At 38.4% G+C, this 21,766-nt stretch overlaps 1 protein-coding gene across 1 annotated transcript in view; it reads right to left on the bottom strand.

The window, feature by feature from the left end:
* The window catches only part of LOC140720346 (dendritic cell-specific transmembrane protein), a 51,633-nt gene that overhangs the window by 15,652 nt on the left and 14,215 nt on the right, over window positions 1-21,766 (bottom strand). Inside the window, exons 2-3 of the mRNA XM_073035493.1 lie at window positions 16,097-17,062; window positions 3,816-4,145 (exon numbers count right to left, since the gene is read on the bottom strand). Of these exons, the coding sequence (XP_072891594.1) occupies window positions 3,816-4,145; window positions 16,097-17,062 (1,296 nt within the window). The remainder of the gene's footprint in view (window positions 1-3,815; window positions 4,146-16,096; window positions 17,063-21,766) is intronic.

Genomic DNA, 21,766 nt, shown 5'->3' with positions numbered 1-21,766 from the left:
GAGGATTAAATGTCTAGCCAGGTGAGAAGCAAAAGATAATATTCGACACTTAGTCGAACTCAAACGTATATCTGTCTCACCCAAAAAACCAAACAGAGCAGTTAAAGGGTTAGGTTCTAAGTGGTGATTCAGAATACAGGATAAAGTTATAAAAACATCTTTCCAAAATTTCTCTAAGCCAGGACAGGACCAATACATATGAATTAGAGAAGCCTCGCCCCTTTTGCATTTATCACAAAGAGGACTAATATTAGGGTAAAATCGAGATAATTTAGATTTAGACATATGGGCTCTATGAACAATCTTAAACTGTAAAAGGCAATGGCAAGCACAAAGAGAGGTTGAATTAACCGATTTGAGAATCGAGTCCCAAATCTCATCAGATAAAGAGATATTTAAATCATGCTCCCAAGCCATTCTAATTTTATCCACAGGGGCACGCCGTAAGAATGCTAATTTATCATGAATAAATGATATTAAACCTTTACCCAGTGGATTAATAGAAAGAAATAAATCCTTAACATTTTTCTCGGGCATTTCAGGGAAGTTAGGAATTAAAAGATTAATAAAGTGTCTAATTTGGAGATATCTAAAAAAATGGGCATTAGGCAGATTGAACTTAGCAGAGAGCTGTTGAAAAGATGCGAAGCGATTATCGATAAAAAGATCTTCAAAATGTCTAATGCCCTTCCTATACCAATCATAGAATGTTGAATCATACACAGTAGGTAAAAAAAGGTGATTATGTAAGATAGGACTAGAAAGGGAAAAACCATAAAAACCATAAAATTTCCTAAACTGAGCCCATATTTGCAAAGTATGTCTGACAAGAGGATTAACAATTAGTCTAGACAAACTACTAGGGAGTACAGAGTCAAGAAGTGCAGAAATAGATAAATCTTTAGTGGAACTCCATTGCCACCCAATTAGGGCACTCAGGTTGGCTATGAAAAAAAAGACCAAAAGGTAGTACAATGTATGTTAGCTGCCCAATAATATAAACGAAAGTTAGGTAAGGCCTTGCCACCCTCTTTTTTAGATTTTTGAAGATAAACTTTATTAATTCTAGAACGCTTATTCTTCCACAGATAGGACAAAATAATAGAGTCTAAGGAATCAAAAAAGGTTTTAGGAATAAAAATTGGGATTGATTGAAATAAATATAAAAATTTAGGGAGAACATACATTTTAACAACATTAATACGACCTACCAAGGACATAGATAGAGGTGACCATTGTGACAGAAATTCCTCCTTTTATGGAGTTAATACATCAAGCGGAAAGAACGCATAAACTTCCAGAATCTTTTTCGACAGCTTATTGCCATAAAAAGATAGCGATGTTTTAAAGCCAACATCATATAGACCTATTTCTTTGTTAAACATTGACTATAAAATAATAGCAAAAATTTTATCTAACAGATTATCTAAATACTTACCAAAATTAATACATATGGATCAAACAGGATTTATTAAAAATAGACAATCGGCAGATAATGTAACTCGGTTACTTAGCATAATTCATTTGGCACAAAAGAGGGAGGAAATGAGTGTGGCTGTTGCTTTAGATGCAGAAAAAGCATTTGATAGATTGGAATGGGATTTTTTATTTAAGGTATTGGAAAAATATGGATTAAGAGTATCCTTTATAAAATGGATTAAAACCTTAAATACTAATCCCAAAGCTAAAGTAGTGACAAATGGTCAAATTTCAACACCATTTCAGTTAACAAGGTCAACTAGGCAAGGTTGTCCATTATCACCTGCTTTATTTGTGTTGGCGATAGAACCATTAGCTGAATTAATTAGAATGGACCCAGATATTAAGGGTTTCAGAGTTAACCAGGAGGAATACAAGATTAACTTATTTGCTGATGATGTTCTGCTTTATTTAACAAACCCATTGTACTCGTTGCGTAAATTATCCTCTAGGTTAAAAGAATATGGGAAAATATTAGGCTACAAAATAAATTGGGATAAAAGTGAAATTTTACCTCTTACTAATGGAGATTATAGTCAATGTCGATTAATAACTCGATTTAGATGGCTGATAAATGGTATAAAATATTTAGGTATAAGAGTTGATAATGATATAAAGAACTTATATAAATTAAATTATTTACCATTATTGAAAACAATTCAAGAAGATCTTGATAAATGGATGATATTACCAATAACATTAGTAGGTAGAGTAAATGCCGTAAAAATGAATATATTCCCTAGATTACAATAATTATTCCAATCACTACCAATACAACTACCCCAGAAGTTTTTTCAAGAGTTAAATAAATATGTGAGGAAGTTCCTTTGGTAAGGTAAGATGTCAAGAATATCGTTGGAAAAATTGACATGGAAATTTGATCTAGGAGGGTTACAACTTCCAAATTTTAAGAATTATCATAAAGCAAATCAACTTAGATCTTGCATCTTTTTTTGATAAAGATAAACTGGCATGGATTAGAATAGAACTAGATAACATTGGAAAAAATACACCAGAAGATTTTATATATAAATGGGAATCTAAATGGATACGGGAAAAGAAAGAATCTCCTATATTAAAACATTTGATTGATTTATGGAATAAAATAAATGTTGATGATGAAATAAGGAATTCTTTATTAGCAAAGAGATCTTTAATTCAAAATAGACTTACTCTTTTTACAATGGATAATCAACTTTTATATAATTGGTTTCAAAAAGGGATTAGATATATAGGAGATCGTTTTGAAGGAGGTATATTAATGTCATTTGATCAATTAAAGAATAAATATAAAATATCAAACAACACTCTTTTTTGTTACTTCCAATTAAGGGCTTATTTAAGAGAAAAATTGGGTCAAACAATGTTATTGCCGAAATCTAATGAAATAGAAACTTTAATTCAAAAAGGGAAAACTAAAAAATTTATTTCTTGTATGTATAGTTTGATTCAAAAGCAGGCAATTAAACAAGGAATCAAGACAAAAATGGGAAACTGACTTGAATATTACAATTGAAGAAACAAATTGGTCAAGACTATGTCTTGATAGTATGACAAATACAATAAATGTCCGGTTAAGATTAGTGCAATATAATTTTTTACATCAATTATATATTACACCACAAAAAATAAATAAATTAAACCCAAATTTATGTGATCAGTGTTTCCGATGTAACCAAGAAATTGGTACTTTTTTACATTCTACTTGGACTTGTTCTAAAATTCAATCTTTTTGGACAATTTTAAGAGTTTTACTGGAATAAATTATTGGAACACAACTTGCGCATAACCCAATATTATTTTTATTAGGTGATATTGAAGGGATAAAACCAAAACCCAAATTGAATAAATATCAGAAAGAATTCATAAAAATTGCACTGACAGTAGCCAAAAAGGCTATTGCAGTTACTTGGAAATCGGATTCTTACTTTTATAGTTCATTGGAAGAATGAAATTTCCAGCTGTATTCCATTTGAAAAAATACTTATAATTTAAGAGATAAATATGAAACATTTTTGAAAATTTGGCACCCTTATTTACAAAAGACAGGATTAAATATATAGGTGCTCCGAAGATAAAATAATTGGTTATTTGGGGAAATAAATAAATATATATACTAAAGTTATTATGAACTCCGTGGAGCATGTGGGGATCTTCCGATATCCAGGCATTCTTTCTTTTTCTTTTCCTTTCCTTCTATAGGGATGTTAAGGGGGAGGGGTTAAGGGGAGGGGGAAGGGTAGTTAATTTTTTTTCTTTCTGTAATCATTTGAAAACTCAATAAAAAATTAAAAAAATATATAATATTTAGATTTATGTTATAATTTGCTTCTTACCATGTTAGCTGCAGGATACTGTACTTCCTCTATATTGAATAATTTGACCAAGCGTCTTTTCTGTAAAATTTTTTCATGCAAAAATCGCACACGTTTCTCCTCAGTCTCTTTATAAAACGATGACAAAATGAAAATTTTCAATATTGTAAGCTTTGCCGAAAGTAAAGTGAGTAATAATAAGATGGCTAATAGTACAAGTAGAATCCATAACTTGCTTATGGATAGCGTTGGTTCAAGGATGCAGGCATCTTTAGATAAGTGAATGTCAGATGAAAAGGTCTCTTCATCTTCCTCAGTGGTTTTGAAAAAATAAAGGGTTGTGGTATATTTCTGTTGAAAAAAACAAAGAGATAACTACTTAATGCAAAAAAGGATGGTCCAGTAACCGATAGGTTGAGATTAAGGTGTGTTAGAATGTGGCAGGCCAATGCAAAATTTCTTTGGAGTTCCATTATTTTAAACTTCAATAGTACACATTGCCCAAAGCATCAATGAACAAATGTTTTGATGAAGGCGATCTTACAAAGAAAGTCAGCTAAGTGTTGGTCTGCGGCAGTGGGATTCAGGATGGTGGGTGTCATAGGATGATGGGATAGGTGGGATGGTTGGAAGACTAGAGCAGACCTAAGTCTGAAATCTCAGTTCTTCCAATCTTTGAAATCTGTTGTGAACAGCTGATCCCCAGGACACCCATTATACACAGTGCCCCAACCCAAAGATGACTCAGAGGATTGGAAAATCAGGTTGGTGTCAAATTGCAAGAGAGGGAATTTGTTGAATGCCTATGAGATGGCTTTTTAGAGCAGCTTGTGCTTGAGCCTACTCGGGAAAAGGCTATCTTAGATTGGGTGTTGTGTAATAACCCAGATCTTATTAGGGAGCTTAATGTGAAGGAACCCTGAGGAGATAGTGATCATAATATGATTGAATTCATACTGTAATTTTTAGAAGGAGGAGCTTAAGTCACCTGTATCAGTATCGCAATGGAATAAAAGGAATTACAGCGGCATGAGAGAGGAGCTTGCCCAGGTGGATTGGAGGAGGATACTGGCGGGGATGACAGCAGAGCAGAGATGGCTGAAGTTTCTAGGAATAGTTTACAAGGTGCAGGGTAGATACGTCCCACAGAGGAAGAAGTTCTCAGATGGCAGGGGTAGGCAACTGTAGCTGACAAAGGAAGTTAAAGACTGTATAAAACCAATGAAAGGGCATAAAATGTAGCAACAGTGAGTGGGAAGTTGGATGACTGGGAAGCTTTTAAAATTCGACAAAAGGTAATCAAAAAAGCTATAAGAAGGGAAAAAGTGAAATATGAGGGAAGACTAGCCAATAATATAAAGCAGGATACTAAAAGTTTTTTCATTTATATAAAGAGTAAAAGGGAGGTGAGAGTTGATATTGAACCACTGGAAAATGATGCTGGTGAGGTAGTATGTCGTATGATCTTATGGACTCAATTATTTCCTCTCTGTTTTCAGTTCATTAATGAAACCTCAATTCTCATCAGTATACAGCACCCCACAATCCCATATGCCCTACTTTTGTTTAATAACCTTATTTTCCACAACTTATTAAGTGCTCTAACAGTCCAAATGCATCACGTCTTTCATTTCTCCTTTATTCTGCTGGTTACGATTTCAAAAAAGATCTATTAGGTTTGTCAAATATGTCTTTGTTGATGAATCCTAATTAACTCTGTCCAAATATTTCACCATTTTTCAAAGGGCCCAGTTGCCATTTCCTTAATTATATAATTTAGCATTTTGTACCCTGTCAGTGATGTTCAAAATTCAGGATTCAAAGTATATTTATTATCAAAGTATGTATAAATTATACAAGCTGCTTATATGCAGCTGCAAAGCAAGAAACCCAAAAAAAAATTTAAAAAAAGACCAACCCCCATTGTACAGAGAATGGGGGAAAAATCACAAGTCATGCAAACAATAGGAGCGAGCAACAGCAACAACATTCTGAACCAAATCAAATCCTTAGATCCAAATCCCTGGAGTAGCCCAAAGCCTCGATACTCAGTTCATCATATTAGCGGGGCAAATCACTGCAGCCGGGACAGTCTCACACCCTCAGCATTGTGGAGGGAGAGTCCCCCAGTCTATCTGAGATGGTGTTTAAATTGTCTGAACAGTGAATCATACCTCACATTAGGACCTGGGCTCCGCTGTGACGAATTGCTTTGGGTTAGAACACACTGCCCAGCGATTTGCTTCTTGCCTAGATTTTGCTGCTGAAGAAGCTGTTCCAACCTCGCACCCGGGTTAGTTGGACAGGCAACTGAATTCTTCTGCCTCGGCTTCTCCCCTCCGAATTGTTCACTCCAACAAACCTAGCTCCAACTCCAAGTACGTCGATATTTCACAGTGTACCTGCATGGTTCCTCTCTCAAAATCACTTCACCTTCGTTCGCCTCTTCATTTATCTGGTCAACTGGTCTGACTGATTTCTTCCTCCTTTCTTAAACAGCAGGATTACATGAACTACTTTCCAATCTCTGGCAACTGTTTACACAAAAATACTAAGTTGAATCTATGGAGAGGAAGTAAAGATGCGCTAATAAAGGGACTCAGCCCAAAACATTGGCTCTTCATTCCTCCTCCATATCTGCTGCTTGACCTGCTGAGTTCCACTTCTCATTGTTACAAGGAGGAGGTACAGGAGCCTGAACACACACACTTAATGTTTTAAGAATAGCTTCTTCCCCACCGCCATCAGTTTTCTGAAAGGATAATGAACCCATGTATACTATCTCACTATTTATTCTTTTCTTCCTCTCCTTTTGCACTTCCTAATTAATTAATATAAAATATGTATCTAGCTATCTATATATATGTATGTATGTATGTATATATATATGTACATGTGTGTATTGTAATTTATAGGTTTTTATTGTGTATTGCAATGTACTGCTGCCGCAAAACAATGTATTTAATGACATACTGTGTGCCAGTGATATTAAACCTCATTCTGATTCCTCGAAGAGGATAACTACTGTGTCGTAGGGTTTAGAGGCTTGTGTGCTCAGTGACCTGGAGAGCTATATTGGCTAGAGTCAGAGCCTTTTACTTTGGCTCTTGGTAGGGTCACCCATGCCAAACAAGACAAAGAGTAGAGGCCAGACTAACAGTGGTCCACCAGTCCTCCAGTTTCAGGGGTTCATCTCCTCTCTATGGAGATAGCAATGAAGAATCCTTCTATATCTGTGTGCAACGTCATGGACAGACAGATGGAGGACCATCATTTTCGCCCTACATGCCAAAGACAAATGGGCAGAAAGTAATTAAGTCAGTGATTCTGATTCCTCCAGCATTTTCAGAATCAGAATCAGAATCAGAATCAGGCTTATTATTGGTTGCATGGGACATAAAATTTGTTAACTTAGCAGCAGCAGTTCAATGCAATACATAATATAGAAGAAAAGCAAATAGATAAATAAATCAATTATTGTATATATATATATATATATACTGTATTGAATAGATTAAGAATCATGCAAAAGCGGAAATAATATATATTTAAAAACTGAGGTAGTGTTCATGGGTTCAATGTCCATTTAGGAATCAGATGGCAGAGGGGAAGAAGCTGTGCCTTCAGCCTTTGGTACCTCCTACCTGATGGGAACAATGAGAAATGGACATGCCCTAAGTGCTGCGTGTCCTTAATAATGGACGCTGCCTTTCTGAGACACTGCTCCTTGAAGATGTCCTGGGTACATTGTAGGCTGGTACCTAAGTTGGAGCCGACTAAATATAGGACCCTCTGTAGTTTCTTTCCATCCTGTTCTTTCCGCGTCCCCCCCCTCCATATCAGACAGTGATGCAGCCTGTCAGAATGCTCTCCATAGTACATCTATAGAAGTTTTTCAGTGTTTCTGTTGACATATCAAATCTTTTCAAACTCCTAATGAAATATAGTTGCTGTCTTGCCTTCTTTATAGCTGTATTGATGTGTTGGGACCAGGCTAGATCCTCAGAGAACTTGACACCCAGGAACTTGAAACTGCTCACTCTCTCCACTTCTGATCCCTCTATGAGGATTGGTATGTGTTCCTTCACCTTACCCTTCCTGAAGTCCACAATCAGCTCTTTCATCTTACGGATGTTGAATGCCAGGTTGTTTCTGCGACACCACTCCACTAAATGGTATATCTCGCTCCTGCACGCCCTCTCGTCTCCATCTGAGATTTTACCACTGATTAGCAAATTTATAGATGACCGAGGGTGTATGCTACCCTACATTTTCAGCATCTGCTGAATCTTTTGAGTTTATAAATTGCATCCATTACTTCCACAGCTACCTCTTCGGACGCTTCAGTGTTCAGTCCATCAGATGCTAGGGATTTACTAACTTTCAGACTCCTTGATTTACCTGATTTTTTCTTTATTATTTTGCTCATGCCATCATCTCAACCACTTTTAAGAGGGTTTATGTGTCATCTTAAAAACAGTCACAAATTATTTGTTTAATTTTACTGCCATTTCATTATATTTCAATTATTTTTCGCATTGCAGTTTATGCATCTTTCTGTAATTCTTTTATAAAATTGCTTCCCTTTCTACATCTTGTTATATCTTATTATTCTGCAATTCTAAGGAGATCTTTTCAGCCATCAATTACATTATAATTGCTGTTGTTTTAAAATCAATATTAGCGATATAGAAAAGCCTTACATAACCAAAAGTTAAACTGTAACTACTCTTCTAATTCACATCTTTAAAATATAAATGATATAAAACGGATGACTGATACACTCTGCACTTATAAACGCGCAATTTTTTACAAAATAAAATCAGTTTTTGACACGTAGGATTGTGGGCAAATTTCCATCCAAATATGCCCTTGAGGAAATCTTGGTGACCAATTGCTAATGTTCCATGGAGGGGAACCAGCAGGTGGTGCTGGTCTCATGCACTGGCCTCTCTTGTCTACATAGTGGTAGAGCTCAGAGATTTTGGGATGGCAGAACTTAGACACATTCTAGGAAGGATGTTGAGACTTTGGAGAGGGTGCAGAAGAGGATTACCAGGATGCTGCCTGGTTTAGAGGGCGTGGGCTATAATGAGTTACGGAGGCTGAGGGGAGAGGTTTACAAGACTAGAGTGGCATAGATAGAGTGGACAGGGAGTATCTGTTTTCCAGGGCAGGTCCAGAGGACGTGCATTGAAAGTGAGAGGGGACAGGTTCACAAGGGATGTGAGGGATAGGTGTTTTACCTAGAGAGTCGTGGATGTCTGGAATGCGCTGCTTGGTATGGTGGTAGAGGCAAATACATTAGAGACTTTTAGATAGGCACACAAATGTGAAGAAGATGGAGGGATATGAACATTATGTAGGTTGGAGAGTTTAGCGTTTGGGTCTTTTGATTTGCGTTTAGGCTGGTTCAGCACAATATTGTGGGCTGAAGGGCCTGTTTCTGTGCTGTCTTATTCTATGTTCTATGCGAATGGAGAAGCCGTGGAAAGTAACTGCTGTACATTTTATAGGTGGCATGCACTGCAGCCACAGTTGAAAAGGGAATAAATGCTTAGGGTGGCTGACAATGTACCATCTGGTTGCTTTGTCCTGGATTGCCAAGCTATTCAGTAATGTTACTGCATATCTATCTCAACAAGTGGTAAGTATTCTATCGGGCCCCTGCATAGTAGATCATGGAAAGGTTTTGGGGGTGGCACACTACCTGACCTTTGAACAACACTGGCAATCACGTGCCTTGTCCACTCGAGTTTCTGTTCAATGATGGATGGTAATGGTGGTGAAATTTTGCAATGATTTATGCCACTAAATGTCAAGGGGAGGTTGTTAGAGATCATCACTGTCAGGTAACACATGCAACATGCTGGAGGAACTCAGCAGCTCAGGCAGCATCCATAGAGAGGAATGAACTGTCAACTTTCGTGCTGAGGCACTTCATCGGGACTGGAAAGGAAGGGAAAAGAAGACAGGATCTGGGGGAAGGGGTACAAACTGGTAAGCAATAGGTGAAAGCAGGTGAGGGGAAGGTAGGTGGGTAGGGAGGGGTGAATGACGTGAGGATCTGGGAGGTGATGTTGAATGAGAAAAAGCACAGGTATGTTACAGATAAAGCACAGATAAAACAGTGGTATGTTACTTGCCACTTATTAGCCTATATCTGAATCTTGACTTGGCTTTGTTTTAATTGAAATGGATAGTTTCATATTCTGTAGTTATACATGGAATTGAATGTTGTGCATTCTTAAGCAAGCATCTCCACTTCTGACCTTATGGTGGAAGAAAGGCCATTAACGAAACAACGATGACAGTTGTGCCTAGGAACCTCTAAAAGTTACCTGTAGCTAGAATGATTCTCCTCCAACAACCGCTACTATCTTGGTTTGTGCAAGGAATGCCGCCTGACTACTTGAGTATTGTCCTCTCAATATCTTTTGACTCCACAGAATTCTTTGATGCTTGATTTGGTCAAAAACTGACTTGATGTCAAGGGCAATTACATTTCACCTCAGCCCTGCAGTTCAGACATGTAGTCCATGTTAGACCACAACTGTGATGTGGGTTGGAAACAAATGATTCTTAAGAAGCCAAAACTAAGTTTTGATGAGCTGGATATTGGTGAGTAAGTACCACTTGATATTGCAATCAAGGATATCTTCCATCGTCAGGCTTGAATGGTTGAGCTTATATTGTGCCATGTTTGTGCAGCTGATAATTTCTACATTGCCAGGTAGAAGCTAAGGTTGCAGCTTTATTGTAGTGGTTTAGCTGTTCTTCTTGCTGTAGATGGGATATTGCCATAAGACCATAAGACATGGGAGCAGATTTAGGTTATTCGGACCATTGAATCTGCTTCACCATTCCATCATGGCTGATTTATTGTCCCTCTCAACCCCATTCTCCTGCCTTCTCCATATAACCTTTGAGGCATTGATTAATCAATAACCTATTAACCTCCACCTTAAATGTACCAAATGATTTGGCCTACACAGCCGACTGTGGCAATGATTTACACAAATTCACCGTGCTCTGCCTAGAGAAATGTTTCCTCATCTCTGTTCTAAATAGACATTCCTCAATTCTGAGACTGTGTCCTCTGGTCCTAGGCTCCCCTACTATAGGAAGCACCCTCTCCACATCCACTCTGTCTACGCCTTGCAATATTCGATGGGCTTCAATGATATCCACCTTCATTCTTCTGAACTCCAGTGAGCACAGGCCCAGAGCCAACAAATGCTCCTCATATGTTAACCCTTTCTTTCCTGGGATCATTCTCATGAACCTTCTCCAGGCCCTTTCCAACAACAGCACATCTTTTCTTAGATAAGAGGCCCAAAACTGCTCACAATACTCCAAATGCAGTCTGCCTAATGCCTTATAAAGCCTTAGCATTACACCCCTGCTTTTGTATTCTCGTGTTCTTGAAATGAATGCAAACATTTTATTTGCCTTCCTCACCCCCTACTCAACTTGCAAGTTAACCTTTAGGGAGTCCTTCATGAAGACACCAAAGTCTCTTTGAACTTCTGATTGTTGAGTTATCTCCCTGTTTAGAAAATAGTCCATGCCTTTATTCCTTCTGCAAAAGTGCATGACTATACATTTCTTTTACACTACTATATTCCAGCTGCCACTTCTTTGCCCATTCTCCCAGTCTGTCCAAGTCCTTCTGCAGACTCCCTGCTTCCTCAACACTACCTGCCCCTCCACATACCTTCATATCATCTGCAAACTTGGCCACAAAGCCATCTATTCCTTTATCCAAATCATTGACATACAGTATAATGTGAAAAGAAGCAGTCCCAACATGACCCCTGTGACACCCACTAGTCACTGGCAGCTAACCAGAACAGCCCCCTTTATTCCCATTCTTTGCCTCCTGCCAGTCAGCCAGTCTTCTGTCCATGCTAGTACCTTACCTGTAATACTATGAGCACTTACCTTGTTAAGCATCTCATGTAAGCAGCTTGTAAAGGCCTTCTGAAAATCCAAATAACAACATCCGCTGACTCTCCTTTGTCAATCCTGCCTGTTATTTCCTCAAAGAATTCCAACAGATTTGTAAGACAGGATTTCTTCTTTAGAAAACTATGCTGATTTTGGCCTATTTTATTACGTGCCTCTAAGTACTCCAAAACCTCATCCTGAGTAGTAGACTCCACCATATTTCCAATTAAAGTCAAGCTAACTGGCCTATCATTTCCTCTTTACAATCTCCCTTCCTTCTTAAAGAGTAGAGTGACATGTGCAATTTTCCAGTCCTTCAGAACCATTCAAGAATCTAGGAATTCTTGGAAGATCATTACTAATGCCTCCACGATCTCTTCAGCTACCTCCTTTAGATCTCTGGGGTGTAGTCCATATGATGCAGGTGATCTATCGACCTTCAGACTTTTCAGCTTCCCAAGCATCTTCTCCTTAGTAAGAGCATCAACACTCACTTCTGCCCCCAACACTCTCGCATTCATGGCATTTTGCTGGGATCTTCCACATTAAAGAATGATGCAAAATACTTAGAGTATTCAGTTCATCTACATCTTCTTTGCCCCCCTCCCCATTACTATCTCTCCAGTGGCCTAATATGCAGTCTCATCTCTCTTTTACTCTTTATATATCTGAAACAGTTTTTGAGTCCTCTTTTATATTATTGGCTGGCTTACCTTCAGAGTTCATCTTTTCTCTATAGTGTTTTCAGTTACTTCTGTTGGTTTTTAAAAGCTTCTCAATCCTCTACTTTCCCAATCTTTTTTGCTATATTATATGCCCTTTCTTTTGCTTTCATGCTATCTTTGACTTCCCTTGTTAGCCATGTTTGTATCATCCTCACTCTAAAATATTTCTTCATCTTTGGGATGTACCTTTCCTGTGCCTTCCAAATATCATCCAGAAACACCAGCCACTGGTGTTCTGGTGTCATCCAGACTAGTGTCCCCTTCTAATCAGCTTTGGCCAGCTCCTCTCTTGTGCCTCTGTAATTCCCTTTACTCCACTGCAATACTGATACATCTGATTTTAGCTTCTCCTTCTCAGATTGCTGGGTGAATTCTACCATATTATGATCACACCTCCTAAAGGTTCCTTTACCTTAAGTTCCCTAATCAAATCTGTTTCATTACATGACCCAATGCAGAATTGCTCTGGACTAGTGGGCTCAACCACAAGCTGTCTTAGGCATTCTACAAATTCCCTTTCTTCTAATCCAGCATCAACCTGATTTTCCCAATCTACCTGCATATCAAAATCTCCCATTATTGCAACATTGCCCTTTTTACATGCCTTTTCTGTCTTTCATTGTAATTTATAGCCCACATTGTGGCAACTGTTCGGAGGACAGTATATAATTTGCATCAGGGTCTTTCTACTCTTGCAGACAACTGTACCCACAAAGATTCCACATCTTCTGATCATATGTCACCTCTTTTTAAGGATTTGATTAAATTTTTTTACTGAGTCACTCCCTTTGCCTACCTGCCTGTCTTTTTGATACATCCTTGGATGTTAAGCTCCTAACTATGATCTTTCAGCCACAACTCAGAGATGTCCATAACATCATACCTCCCAATCTCTAACTGCATTAGAAGATAATCTATCTTATTCCGTATACTGTATGCATCCAAAAATAAAACCTTCAATTGTGTATTCATCACCATTTTTGATTTTGACCCCCGTTGCACTTTAATTCATCCCGCTGACTCAATTTTGCTCTATCATCTGCCTGTCCTTCTTCACAGTCTCACTACACACTGCATTGACTTGTATACCAACTATCCGATCCTCAGCTCTATCAGTCTGGTTCCCATACCCCTGCCAAATTGGTTTAAACCCTCTCCAATTGCTCTGGCAAACATGCTGGCAAAGATATTTTCCCCCTTGGGTTCAGTGTAACCTGTACTTTTTGTACGGGTCATATCTTCCCCAGAAGAGATCGCAATGACCCAGAAGCCCTGCCCCTTGCACTAGTTCCTCAGAAACATATGCATGTGCCAAACCATCCTATTCTTACCCTCGTGGCAGAGGGAGCAATCCTGAGATTATTATCCTGGAGGTCTTGCTATTCGGCTTTCTGCTAACCCCCTATATTCTCTCTTCAGGACCTCCTTCCTTTTCCGACATATGTATGTCATTGGTACCAATATGTACCACGACTTGCAGCTGTTTACCCTTCTGCTTTAGAATGCCATGAACCCAATCCGAGACATCCCTAACCCTGGCACCTGGGAGGCAATATCCCATCTGGGTCTCTTTCATGTGTACAGAATCTGCTTCCTGCTCCGCTAATTATAGATCCCCTGTAACTACTGCACTCCTCTTCTCTCCCTTCCCTTCTGAGCCACAAAGCCAGACTCAGCGCCAGAGAATCGTTTGCTGTGGCTCTCCCCTGGTAGCTCATAACCTCCTCCCCCAACAGTATTATTGAGGGGAATGGCCACAGGGGCTCTCTGCACTGGCTGTCTATTCCCTTTCGTTCTCCTGACAGACCCAGGGTCCTGCCTCCTGCAACTTAGGGGTAACCACCTCCCTGTAGCTCCTATCTATCACCCCCTCATTTTCCCATGAGGCAAAGGTCAACTGTACAAAGAGCTGCATCTGCACGGAGTGCATTGAGCTGCTGCTGTAGTTTGTTAGCAGTCTCTAAGGAGCTGTAGCTCGATGCATTTTGTGCAGATGCAGTTATGAGGGAGATTGGAGGTCTCCCAGAGTTCCCATAGCTCTAGTCATGTACTAACAGAATAAAAAGCTTACTAGAAACTTACTTATAACATCTGCCTGTTCTCTCTTAAGCCTGTTGAGTTAATGCTGGACCACTCTAACACTACCTCACTCACACAATGGCCACACTGCTTACACCTCCTTTCTTTATTGTCTATGAACCATTATACAAACCTTAATTCTGTTGTCTCCCCAGATGCTGAATCAGAGTCAGATTCATTATCACTGACATATGTCGTGGAATTTGTTGTTTTGCAGCAGAAATACAGTGTAATACGTAAAATATGCTATAAATTCTAATGGGAAATGTACAGTTTAAATAAAAAATAAATATGTAGTGCAAAAAGAGAACAAAAATAGTAAGGTACAGTGTTGTTCATAATTCATTGTCCATTTTGAAATATGATGGTGGAGGAAAAGAAGCTGTTCCTAAAATGTTAAGTGTTTGTCTTCAGGCTCGTGTATCTCCTCTCTGATGGTAACAATGAGAAGAGTGCATTCCTTTTTGAATGACCGGATGAGGGAGGATGCAGAGCTTTGACCTGACCTGCTAGTTTCAAGACTGCTTAGGTCTGTACAGCCCATTTAACAGGGCTGAATTTCAGATTAGATGGTAATGGTAGATTGAGAGATATAAGGAGTCACAAGGTTACAGATTATGGTGGTGTACCTATCTACTGCTGCTTTTTGTTTACAGTGCCTTACGGATGCTTAGTTTTGAGCTGCCAGATTTGTTCTGATTCGATCCCATTTAGTATGATAATAATGCTACATAACACAAGGTGTTTTATTTGTATGAAAACTGGAACTTGTCTCCACACAGAGTATGAAGTGATCATTCTGGCCAGTGTAGTCATGGTTCACCCACCATTTGCCACAGACCCTGCGAAGAGGTTATGTCTTTCCAATCTCACTTTAATGAATGGATAGACTAATGACAGTAGGGGAAGAGAATCTTGCCTTTGCATCTTGCAAAGCCCATTTAAAAATGCTTTCATGGTTTTAAAATAGCTTATATTCCATCTAGGTATCCTCCAACCTGATGGCATGAATATCGATTTCTCCTTCCAGTAAGCAAACTCCCACTACTTCTGTTCCCCACTCTGTCATTTTACTTCTTCTCACCTACCGATCTCTTCCCCCTGGGTTCCTTCCTCCTTCCCTTTTCCCTATGGTTCACTCTCCTCTCCTATCAGATTCTTTCTTCTCCAGCCCTTGACCTTTCCCACCCACCTGGCTTCACCTATCATCTTCCAGCTAGCCCCTTTTCTCTGCCTCTACCTTTTTATTCTGGCATCTCCCCCCCCCCCCCCCTTCCTTCTCAGTCCTGAAGAAGGGTCTTGGCCTGAAACATCGACTGTTTATTCTTTTCCGTAGATGCTGTCTAACCTGCTGAGATCCTCCAGCATAAGCACTCCAGCAAGGTGCTTAAAATACCTTAGTACAATGTACCATGCAAAAATTAACCAAAAATTGTTCTGTGTTAAAGGAAAAGTATGTATACTTACAGAAAATTTTGCTTTCATTGTAATGTTTATTGTAGGCAGATGGTCTACGCGATGTCGTATTGAATCTGTAAGCAAATATACTCCATAATCTAGCATTATGAGCATTATCCAAATACACAGGTGACTCAAGACAGGAGCCAAGAATCTTGCCATGATTCTTAGTTCCATTTTGGATAAACATAGTGCCGGGATTCTAATGAAGTTTTTATTCTCTTTTTTAGTTAGTTGGAGCAAATGGGGTTTTCCTGCTTCTTTCTGCTTTTCATCAAATTTCAGGAATTGATTTGTAATAAAATTATTTTCAAACTTGATATCAGTTAAAAATCTTCTGATGTAGAACCAAGTGAATAATAGAGCCAGCAAAAGACAAATGAGAGCTATTGAAAGTTTACAAACTCTGGAAAATGAGCTTAACATTGAAATGATGTCCTTAGCCTGGTTCCCTATGTTTATACTAGTTTCATTGAGTTTTATTCTTATAGCATCATCATTAACTGTATGATAAATCTTAAGATCATCTGCAATATGTACAAAAATGTTTTTTGATACTTTATGTTTGCTGATCCATTCCATGACTTCTTTGTACCTTGACAAAAGATATCTGATAGAGGGTAGCATTCCAACCAAGAAACAATTTAAGTTCCCTACTAATTCCATTAAATTGTGAAAGCTATTTTGGGCGCATTTAAAGAGCACTGTGCTGGTACCAGCTGTTATCAGGGCATTGCGGCCTTTCTTGGTTCCACATGAAATAAGGAATATCAGGATGAAGCATCTGAGATACTTGGAAAAAAACATAGCTCCAGGAATAACCACAGAAAGGGTTCCAAACACTGCTAGAGCCACTGAGAAATTGCACTCTAGTGTTCTCAGGCAAATATAAACAATTCCACCAGCTCCCATGCCTAACACAAGACAAAGTGAGATCAGGTACAGAATGTTCTTCAAACCAGATTTCCTTTCTGAAGCAAACACCTCAAAGAGATCTTCAAAAAACTGAGCAGCCATCTTGAGAACAGCCATTTTATTGATGATGGATATTGCTCCCTGCAATGGAAAAATTGAGATCAAATAAAATATCAAGAAATTAAGTATCAATTAAAAAGCACAACTGAATGTATTAATATCTTGTTAAGGGGTGTGATAACGTAGAGTAAAAAACAGCAGAAATAGAAAGACATTCTCCCCAGCTTGCATTCAGCTACTAGTTAGTTGAAAGAGGATTGTTGAATTAACAGTTAGGAACATGCAGGAAAAGGGTATGTGTTTTTTGTGTTCATCCATTCATAATGAGTTATTATCAAAAACACTAGCAATGGAATAAAACTAGTGATTGCAATAAATATAACCAATAAACTCAATGGCTACTTTGTTAGTTACCTCCTGAACCTAATAAAGTGACCACTAAGTGTATGCTCATGGTTTTCTGCTGCTGAATTCCATTTACTTCAAGGTTCAATGTGTTGTGTGGTCAGAGATGCTCTTCTGTACACCACTGTTGTAATGCATGGTTATGTGAGTTATTGTTGGCTTTCAGTCAGCTTGAACATGCCTGGTCATTCTCTTCTGATTTCTCTCTTTAACAAGGCATTTTTGCATACAGAACTGCCACTCACTGGATGTTTTCTTGTTTTTCACACCATTCTCTGTAAAGTCTAGGAGAAAATCCCAGAATCATTCAACTTTAAAGCCAGCTTTTTTTTTTTAGTTTTTACCTACCTTCACCCTTATTGTTAACCTATGACTTTTAATTTTTCATGCTATCCTGAAAATTGCTCCATGTATTTTTGTTGGGGAAGAAATAGCATTGTGTGTCACTCCAGCACTATGAAAGTATCAAAAGGAAAATGAGCTTCAACTGTGAGATTCAGAGGCTTCCTAGCATAAGGCTCCTGGTATAAAACTGTATTAAAACTGACATTGGCATTCCCCGCTAATGTACAGCAAGTTCTTGCTTTTGGCACAATGAAACATAGCAGGTGTGATTTTTGCAGGCAGATTTTAAAGGGATATTCCACAATTTTTTGACATGAATCCTGTATAAGTGCAGTACTTTACTCAGTGTAGATTTTGGTGAGAAAGGGGATGACTTCACCATTCAATCATTTAATGGTTTAGTTTAGTCTCACTTTGATTTTCTTAGCATGTAACAAGCCTGTATCAGCAACTGATTAGCAGTTGCCCATGAGATAATCAACTAGAACTGGTTAGTTACTGTTATCCACCTCACAACTTATAGAATCTGGGAATAGAAAACTGTGGGTTCCACAAAAGCATGTTATCTTTCATCACATCGCAGTGTGTGGATGTTGATGGGTGATAAGTGAGGTGAGTGTTCTATAATGCGTGAGGAACTATGATGAGATAAGGACCGAAGTATAGCATTATATTTAAAGCAAATGAAAAAGGATTTTAAAATATCTGGTCTTTTTGACTCCATGAATTAATCTGACTGGTGAGGCGGCAAACCAACAATAAAAAAATTAATCAAATTCATGTATATTTAGTGAGTCATGTTAACATTATTTCTGAGGTACACATGGATCTGATGTGGTCATCCTCTTCTGTTATTAATGCCCTCTAACCTATAAGTATTGATGGTCTCATATGCATTACCACCAGATGCAGCTAGATGGGACTGCAAGTCTGGAAACACTTCATGGAGATACAATCAATTTATGTATATACACTGCCTTACGTACTTGCATTTATTGTGTTTTTTGTTATTGTGTTTGTTTGTGTTGCATTGGATCTGAAGTAACAATTATTTCATCCTCCTTACATGTGTATACAGGAAATGACATTAAACAAACTTGAATCTTGAAAATTGTATTTGTTCTTTCCTCCACCTCTGGTAGCTTGGCCCACATATTCACCACCCTCTGTGTGAAAAACATACCCATCAGATCTCCTTTCTACTTTAAACCTATGGCCACTAGTTCTAGACTCCCCGGACTTGGGAAAAGGGATTCTGACTATTCATTCTATGCATGACTAACATAATTTTATAAACCTTTATAAATTCAACTTTCAGCCTCCTACATTCTAGTGAGATCAATTTCTTTTCCTAAAAGCAGTCTTCCTTTCCAGGCAATATTCTGATGAATCTCTTCTGCACTCTCCTTTGCTACCATATCCTTCTTATAGTGTGACAACCAAAAATATACACAAAACTCTAGATGCAGTCTAAGCAATGTTTCATAGAGCTGCAACGTACCATCCCAACTATTATGCCCTATATCTTAGCCTACAGAGGTATGTATATCAGATGTCTTCTTCACTATCTACCTTTGTTGTCATTTTCAGCAAGATATGAACGGGCTCAGCCTATTAGATCATAGGCAAATTCATCCCCACCATTGGTAACATCTACACGAGTAAATGCCTCAAGAAGACAACATGCACCATTGAAGATCTCCACATCACCACATTTTAGAACAGCAACTTCCTTTCAATCACTTGGTTTTGAACCAACCTGCACAACCTTAATCACTACAGTATGGCAACACTATATCTACTTTGCCTCCAAGAGCATCACTACCTTGTCATGGTCTGGAGCTTGTATGCTTCAATGACTTGGAGAGCTATGTCGTCTGGAGTCAGGGCTTTATGCTTTGGTTTTTGATAGGGTCACCCATGGCAAATAGGTTAAAGGCTAGACTAAGAGTGGTCCATTGGTCCTCCATGTTCGGGTGTACGGCTCAGGCTAACATTCCTGACTGGTAAAACAAAATTTTTATGGAAACAATTCTTTCTACGTCTGAGTGTGATGATATTCCTGAGTTTCCACCTGGGACTTGCATGACTGACAGTAGTGAAAACCAAGAGGTAAATACTGACACGAAGGAAGCCCTGAACACCCCCAGAGATGGAGGACCTTCACTGCTGCTCTAAATGCCAGTGATGCTAGTTTCCTCCTCCTCCATAACTACTTTGACCACTTTGCATTAAAAAGGACCATGTTTTTGTCAAAGTTGTATATAATTTATGTTTTCCTTGTGAATGTTGTCTATCTGAGTCTATGTCACTGTAATGCTGCTGCAAGTAATATTTTCATTGCACCTTGCATACATGAACCTGCACATATGACAATAAACCCAACTTTGACTTTGACGTGCATACTTCCACCAATATTCTCTCTTACATCGGCATTCCCAAGATCCTTGCCATTACCACCCTGGTAGAATTTGAGCAAAGTGCATTACTTCAAGCTTGTCTGGATTAAATTCCATCTCCCACTGCTCCACTGTTCCAGTTGATCTACATCCAACTGTATCCTTACATTCACCATCCATTAGTTCAACAATTTTATTGTTTTCTGCAGATTTACTAATCTGACCACCTACAGTATGTTCAATCCAAGTCACTTAAATTTCTCAAACAAAAGTTCCACATTCAATCCACCATGTACATTTGTTATATTTGTCAGAAATAAACACCAGTTCACCACAATGCTCTACCTTCTACCACCCAGTCAACTTTGGATCCAGTTTTCCAACATACTGTATCACAGACCCTTGTGCTTTAACCTACTGGATCAGTCTGCCATGCGGAATATTGTCAAACACCTTTCTGAAATCCTTGTAAGCTGCCTCTGCCACTTGGCCTTTATCAATTTTCTTAGCGATATCTTCAGAAACTTGATCAAAATACTCACTAGCAAATGCCATAAGGAACAATCCTGAAATTACAACTCTTGAGATGCTGTTTTTCAACTTCCTATTTGACTCACTAAATTCCTTTTGCTATTCACTTTCTTCTTTTGATGATACCAACATGGACAACAACCTCTGGTTGCTCACCCTGCCCTTTGAGAATGGTCTCTATCTATTCAGAGACATCTCAGAATCTTTCTCATAGACATAAAAACATTTATCTGTCTCTGACTATCAAGTACCTCTTTGCTGCTTTTCCCTACCCTGTTAATAGCAGAGTCAATCTTTATGCCACTGGTTTGACTACTGCAGTTGTCCTTGACATATGTTCCAAAGTGGTACATCTGTTGGAAAACGTTTCCACTATAGCTTGCATGGATAATATTGGGAAGTAAACAAAGTCTGACAGGAAGGAATGCGGAGAAAAGAAATAGATTTTTAAACAAAAGCCAATATATGCTGGAGTTTCTTCATCACAATTGGTCATTGGGGTTGACACTAAAAAGGTATTTATAAAAAATTTATAAATAAGAAAAGTTTAAGAAGCTAATTTGAGTGTGGTATATTCACACTTCAACGACCTCCACTCTATCCTTAAGTTTTCCCGACTACAAATGGTACAATCACAATACTGCACAAAAAATATTCAGCTTTTCATCTACCACAATCAAAAGCTTGTGTCCTGAAAAATTTTTGTTTGATTTATTTTCACTGGAGTACATAACAGTATGTTTTTTCTCCTTTTCTAGAGGAGGCTTATTCAGTGATTACAGCATCACATTATTACACACTTAATATTCTATGATTTACACTACATACAAACAGTAGTTTCAAATCATAGCCCAGTCATCTCTATCCAGAACACGCATGGAGTTCATCAGTCCCAGCAGATATATTTCATTAGGAGTTTGAAGAGACTTAGTATGTCACCAAAACACTTGCAAATTTCTAAAATGCACGGTGGAGAGCATTCTAAATGGCTGCATCACTGTCTGGTATGGGGGTGAGGGTGGGGGGCTACTGTACAGGGTCAAGTAAACTGCAGAGAGTTGTTAAATTAGTCAGCTCCATCACGGGCACTAGCCGACATCTTCAA

This window comes from Hemitrygon akajei, chromosome 1 (assembly GCF_048418815.1).
Source record: "Hemitrygon akajei chromosome 1, sHemAka1.3, whole genome shotgun sequence".
NCBI lineage: Eukaryota > Metazoa > Chordata > Chondrichthyes > Myliobatiformes > Dasyatidae > Hemitrygon > Hemitrygon akajei.
This window is presented reverse-complemented; position numbering and strand designations above follow the sequence as displayed.